Below are 6819 nucleotides of genomic sequence, written 5' to 3' on the forward strand. Positions count from 1 at the left end.
AGGAAGGGAGGGAGATTCAGGTGATTATTTAGATAGGTGTGTGTGTGTGTTTGTTTACCCGCTCCTCTCCATGTGTTATGTCCGCCAGTCAGCGGTAACAAAACAACAGAGCCTAAGTCCCGCCCCCTCCACTCACAGGAAGTATCTGACTCTGAGAAAATACAGACCTCACACACCATCACACGCATCTAACACACACACACCTGCAGAAAAACAACTGTCTGTAATTCTGTTTAAGTAACAAAGTATTGAAAAAAAATCCACAGACATTATTTCATAATTTTCCTGGCAGGGAGGTAGCACAGGCTGCGTTAGACAACAGCCAAACAGTAAAATGCTCTGCCTCACCTTGGACAAGCCAGCAAACCACCATCAAATACACTACTTCTCACACACAAATACCTCTAGCCTAGTACTTCCACAGTGCAGTTGTTTTTCATAAACACTTTTTATATAGCATTGCTGTATTTACTCAAAAAAAACTTAGCAGCTGCACTATCAAAGACTGTACCGAACCCACAGGATGGGTCTGCTAGGGACCTGGATAGGGTTTGGGGGGCTTAAGGGGGTGTGGGGGGGGGTATCAAGGGGGGTAATTAGAGAGTGGTATCGAGGGGGTTTGGATCTGTAAACCATCAGGCAGTGACTGGCAGCCCCACTGGATTTGTCATCACAGCTTCAGAAACTGTAACAGGCCCTTATGTTTCCTTCCTAACTACGGAGCTGAGAGGAGAGAAACTTCTACCCATCTGCTAGTTACTTCAGTTAAACTAATGACTATAGTCACAGTGGCATGCTTTGCCTTCACCACATTCCTTTCACACCTGTTCCTGTCATAGATTAGAGAGGGGTGTTGAGGGGGTTTGGATCTGTAAACCATCAGGCAGTGACTGGCAGCCCCACTGGATTTGTCATCACAGCTTCAGAAACTGTAACAGGCCATTATGTTTCCTTCCTAACTACAGAGCTGAGAGGAGAGTTGAGAGGAGAGTAATTAACGGTTCCCCTCAGACTCTCACTAGACCTATACTCTGTTACACCAAGAAGTTGCACACAGTAGAGCTCAGTGACCGTGATGTAAGTTTAGATGTGCAGCATTGTAAATGTGGACCATGGAGCTTAACCCACCCTGTTGTACAGTCATTCATTAACCCCTAGTAACATCTGTACTATCTCCCCCTAGCATCTACACACTAGCCGGCCAGTAATGACAGACAGACTGACAGACACACACCAGCCGGCCAGTAATGACAGACAGACTGACAAACAGACACACACAATCTGTAATAAAACACACAGACACCTTCACAATCACATGCACGCACAACCTCTGAATAATTACAGACACAATGACAGAAAGAGAGAGCACAGGAACTTCAAAAGAACAGGAGAAATTGAAAATACTAAACACAGGTGCTTCTATTTCAGCCACCAAACAATCCACAGCTATGTACAACTCTGTAATAGCAGGCTTTAGCTTCTCCTACCCATCTAACAAAGTCACAATTCATGAGTTTGTCCACCACTTAGTGCCACTGCCACAGACTGAAAACTCCACACTCCTCTGTTAAAATGTGTGTTTTTCTGTCCCTCCTCTTTCCTGCTCACACTGGTCCTGAAACAACCTCTGTTCTCCGAGTTTCCTCAATCCCTCTCCTCTTGGTAATTAATAGATTCTGTCACTAAAACAACACCATTAAAGGAGAGAAGGAGAATGTAAATGCACCATCTTGGCTTCAGATATTATCTTGGCTAACATAGCTATGGATTGTTCTACATCCTACCCTGATTCAGATATACACTCATTGTCTTGGCATGCTTGATTCAATAGCTCTTGAGGTGAGAATATATAAAACTAACTTTACCTAGGTGCCGAACCAAAACAAATACCTACCGGCTCTCTAAAAAGTAATGTAAACAATACTTTCCTATGGATATTTTGCCTCAAATTTCGAGCAGCTGAAGGACAAAGCACACAGAGAACCGATAAAGTAAGTTTAAATATAATTGTATCCAACATTCTGGCTTGTAAGGAACATATACACGATTTTGAAGGCATTCGTTTCAGGCTGTATATACCAATGAATTGTGTATTACAGCCTGATTAATCAGACTATTGTAGGGTTCGGGTAGACTAGACTAAAGTGAGGTCTAGGTTTTGGGACTGGGCCATTGACAAGGATCAGGGCTGTACAGCAAATCCCCTATGTGGAGGTGGTGAAGTGTTGAAGGGACAAGAGGCCACAGTTCCGAAGAAGATATGGCGGTGGATGAACCACAACCAGTTGCAAATGTTATATGTTAATCATGTGATCTGGATACACTTATTGTGAATAAGGTGGATTTTGTAGCATTTATAGCCACAGTTATTAACGGTACAAGTGTCCTAGAAGCTAGACATCATTATATCTGCAGCCGACAAGTTTCCTTAACGGCAGAAGCACTGCAAGGACTACTGTCGCCAGGAAATGTCCCGCCCTCACAGGATCCTTTGGAGCCTGTGTAGGGACCCGATTAAAACAGAAAAGCAGGCTGATTTAGTTTAATGAAAATGTCATTATTGATAGTTATTATTATTGATGGCAAAGCGCCGCGGTTTCAGTTCGTCTCTTGTTCCGTTCACGTCATCTGTGTGCGACGCTACGGGAATTGTGAGGTGACAGCTAGTTAGTTAGCGGACCTACCTCCGACATGGTGAGTTGTTGAATTAAAGTCTTAAACATCAGCATAGATGTAATAACTTCAATCGCCGCATTAAGGTATGTTTTGTGTATTATTGTTAAGACGAGGTTTCCCTCAAACTGTCAGGAACGTGTCCCACTGAAAGGTCGAGGCTAGCGTTTAGCACAATTACATAAACCTGGAAACCTGTGACAACTTAAAAAACCTCCAACATCCAATTGTAGTAACAGACTTGAAGTATCCTGTTTGTATTTAGCTGTGATCGAACTAAACAATTTTATGACTTTACAATAGCTATGTCGTTACATTAAATAATGTATAATTTAGCTACCCTGCTTATGTGGAGTCATAAATGCATCCTAGAAAGATGATGGATGTTGAACCAGCGATAACCGCTCTCATTCCCTCTCTAGTCTGCCATATTTAACTTCCAGAGCCTGCTGACAGTGATCCTATTGCTCAGCTGTACCTGTGCCTATCTCAGAGCCATGGCACCCAGTCTCCTGGACAAGAACAAGACCGGGTACTTACTGACAGTATTAGCCCGCTGAGCTAAAGCTCTAGGTCTTACCTCAGAAACCTAGCTGGCCCCTAGCCTGCCAGAGAAGAATACAACGGGGTATGTACTATGGTTGGTGTCTAAACTTTTGGTTTATTGTCCCAGCTCTAGTATGTACTGACAGTGTTATCCCACTGAGCTAAAGCCCTAGTTGTTAACTACCCATCCACCGTCCTGGACTTAGCCTGCTAGAGCCAATGTCCCAGTATTTTTCTTCTCTATCACACTAAAACACCCACACAGACAGTGATGTTCATCCACTGAGTTAAAGCCTAGAGGCCTATATTTGTTAGCTTCTGAAAGACAACATTCAGGGAAAGCGATGTTACCCCAACGGCCAACTTTAACCCCAGCAGTAATCCATCTCTGATACACTAACATCATTGCTCAACCCATGATGCCTGTCCAAGCACTCTCACCATTCTGGGAACCCATAACCAAATCTCACACTTGGTAGCCAGCTAACTACCTCGAGAGACTATTCTGTCTGTCACTGACTCTTCGTATGTGTAGGTCCCTACTCAGATCCTCTGGCTGTGTTGACTGTATTCCACTTCATCCATGTAATGCTCTGGGGAGGAGAGTAGAGCTTTGTGTTTTTATGTGTTCCTTTAGAGGATAGGAAGTGTTTGCAGCTACTAGCGGTGATAAACAAGATTATATCACTATCATAAACTAGACAAGTGACTGTTTCTGAATCTGAGTGGGTTTGGTATTTGGGGCCACATCATACATACACATCACATTAGTTCAATGTTGTTCTTGGTGGGGGGAACCTAAGTGCTGATAACATCACAACAGTTCAGTCTTTCTTTCTCTCTTTTCACAACTGTGTTTTTTCCCTCTTTCCTCTGAGTGAGGGAGGCTAAGGCAACAAGCTGTGTGCCACATGTTGGGTTAGGGGGAAATTAGGGGATTATTGTGAGCCAGTGATCTGAGCTCGGAAAACACACACTCTCCAAGACAAATTAGAATGACACACAGCCTGGGCATTACAGTGCTGGCGTTAACGCACATCTTTTCCACTTTCTAAATGTGTTCTACTAATCTAAATATTGGATATTGTTATTTGTGTTATTTCTAAGGGGACTGGTATCATTCAGCAGTGATATGATGCTGAGTGTGTTTAGACAAGCAACTGAACCAGCTCTTCTCTTCTTTTGGCTAAAGAAAAGAAAGGGAATGGAAGGGAAGAAAAGACAAGATGGGGGTAAAATAGGAAGAGTGCTGGCTGAACCAATGTGAGTCTCTCCAGTAGCGGTTCTGGTGGGCTAAAGCTTTTCTACACAGACAGAGATGAGTGATGGAGAGAGAGGATAGTGTGTTCTGTTGTGGGTTTAAAACTCCAGTGCAGACCGACTCCGACTGCACTGCAGACCGACTGTAGACCGAGTGCTTACACGCAGTCTACACTCTGACCTCTGACCTTTGTCACAGAGCAGAGGTTGTGCTCAGTCCCAATTCTCTCACATGGTTTCTTGTCTGGTCTTCCTCATACATACATGGGACTGGATTTTATTTTCCCGCTGCACTTCTTTCGCATATCTGTTTTTATTTCTGAGGTCAAGAAGAAAATGAGACATATGCCGTGGGGGAGCTCTGACTGGGAAAATAGTTTTGAACGGTCATCAAACTCGGGCATCTTTCTAGAACTCAGACTTTCTGACCTGAAGATCACTGAAGTCATGATTTGACCTAGTTTCTTTCCAAGTTCCCAGTTGTCTTGAAAGCACCAAAATAAATAAACTAAACACAGGAAAGGAGAAAAGGAAGGAAGCTGTTTGAGGTGGTTGGGACATGACCTTGGAGACAGTGGGTGGTTAGTCTGGAGAAATTGTCCTACCAACCCATCAGGCCTGTCATGGCCACTTCAGACTCGGTCACATTCTCTCTTTTACTAACAATACTTAACTCTGCCTCCCCTCTCCCTCCTCCTCTATGGCCGCTACTGAGGGGAAGGAAATTAATTCAACTGTCTGATCCCCCTAATCATCCCCATCAAGATATGGACACACATCATTTCCATCTGCCAGTTCAGTTGAGGGCTAGTGGGCTAATTAGTAGCCTCTAGCATCACCTTACATTCACCCACTCAGTCAGTCCACATGTGTGTTTACTAAACTGAGGACCCCCTGATGTGTCAGTTCACTGACTGTCCTCTTCCTTACAGTATATATGGACTGTCTGTATCTCTCTCTTGATCTACTCTTTACCTAGCTAATTCAAATTACTTCTTTCTTTTTTCAGCCTCTTGGGTATCTTCTGGAAATGTGCTAGAATAGGTACGTTGAACCCAGATCTAGAAGACATGTGCTGATGGCCATCTATAAGTTGTTGCACTTTTATAACCCAGTGTTGAAATACTGTGGCCAGAGGTTTTTCTGAACACCACGAAAGCATTCAGTATTTCCCTGTTAGCTTCTGAAATCTCCAGTCATCACCTCTGACCTCTACCATCTGCCCCCCAGGTGAGAGGAAGAGTCCGTACGTGGCGGTTTGTTGTGTCATCATGGCCCTCTCCATCCTCTTCTCCAACTACCCACCCTGCCCCGCCCTGCACACTGGGATTCCTAGTGGCGGAATAAAGAAGACTGAGTCATTCAGGAGAAGCAGCAGCAGTATCTCCACTCTCACAGAGGAGGCCTGTATGGGACACAGCTGTGTTTCTCTTCGGTGGGGGGTCGCGGTTAATGGACTGTTGTAACACATAGGGACCCACTCTGGAGAAAAACACAAGCCTCCCTCTTCCATCACTCCTTCTCCATCACTCCCTCCATCCTTCTCCTGGTGGCCATTTCACAGTTTAGCCTCAATCAGTTGTTAACCAACGGCCTCCTGGATCTCTCTGTAAACATTGACAGTTGTTGTCCTCTGATATTAACCGTAGGGATTGCCCCATGTTTTTCACTGCACTCTGATTTGTAATGAGGTCCATATGGTAGATGGACAGATTTTGGGGAGGAGTGTTTTGATAGTTGACTGTTTTTCTGTACATAAGACTCCATTGATTAGACTATTGGACAGTTGTGCCTTACTGTAACCCAGGATTCAGTTTTCATTGATCAAACATTAACCCCGTATTCAACTTAAATTCTCATTCAGAAAATAAGTATTTGATTAGTGTTAACTAGCTAACTGATTGATCTTGTTTTGGTGAAACGCGACCCTGTGGTAGTGTTCCAGGTTGTCTTTATTGCAGTCATTAGATCTGATGGTCTGTGCAGCGCGACAGGCCGTGAGGCCGATACGTAAAGCTTATTAAAGATCAGTGATACTATCAAGAGCAGTGTGCGGTTTCCTTTTTCCCTCATCTTGTCTAATTGTTACCATGCACCTGCAAAAAAGGTTGCTCAGATGTGCGAGTGCCTTTTGAATTACTGTGTAGCGCGACTGAAATCAATAGGACCTGGAACGTGCCCATTATGACACCACTACAGCCAAACTGTCATTAAATCTGAAGTAAAGACAACTGTTGTTGTCTCCTGAGGGATTTCTCTTCCTGTTTGACTTGTTGCCTGTACATACAACAGACAGAATCTCCTAATACACATTAAGAAACTGGAAAACAGGCCAAATCT

At 43.9% G+C, this 6819-nt stretch overlaps 1 protein-coding gene across 1 annotated transcript; it reads left to right on the forward strand.

Moving 5' to 3' along the window:
- The first annotated feature begins 1815 nt into the window (after positions 1–1815).
- LOC120025501 (protein kish-A-like) lies at positions 1816–6065 on the forward strand. The gene is made up of 5 exons (XM_038970068.1): positions 1816–1839; positions 3096–3205; positions 5489–5523; positions 5710–5775; positions 6028–6065. Exons 1-5 carry the CDS (start codon positions 1816–1818, stop codon positions 6063–6065), a joined length of 273 nt encoding a protein of 90 aa, XP_038825996.1.
- The last annotated feature ends 754 nt before the right edge of the window (positions 6066–6819 follow it).

This window comes from Salvelinus namaycush, chromosome 31, assembly GCF_016432855.1.
Source record: "Salvelinus namaycush isolate Seneca chromosome 31, SaNama_1.0, whole genome shotgun sequence".
NCBI lineage: Eukaryota > Metazoa > Chordata > Actinopteri > Salmoniformes > Salmonidae > Salvelinus > Salvelinus namaycush.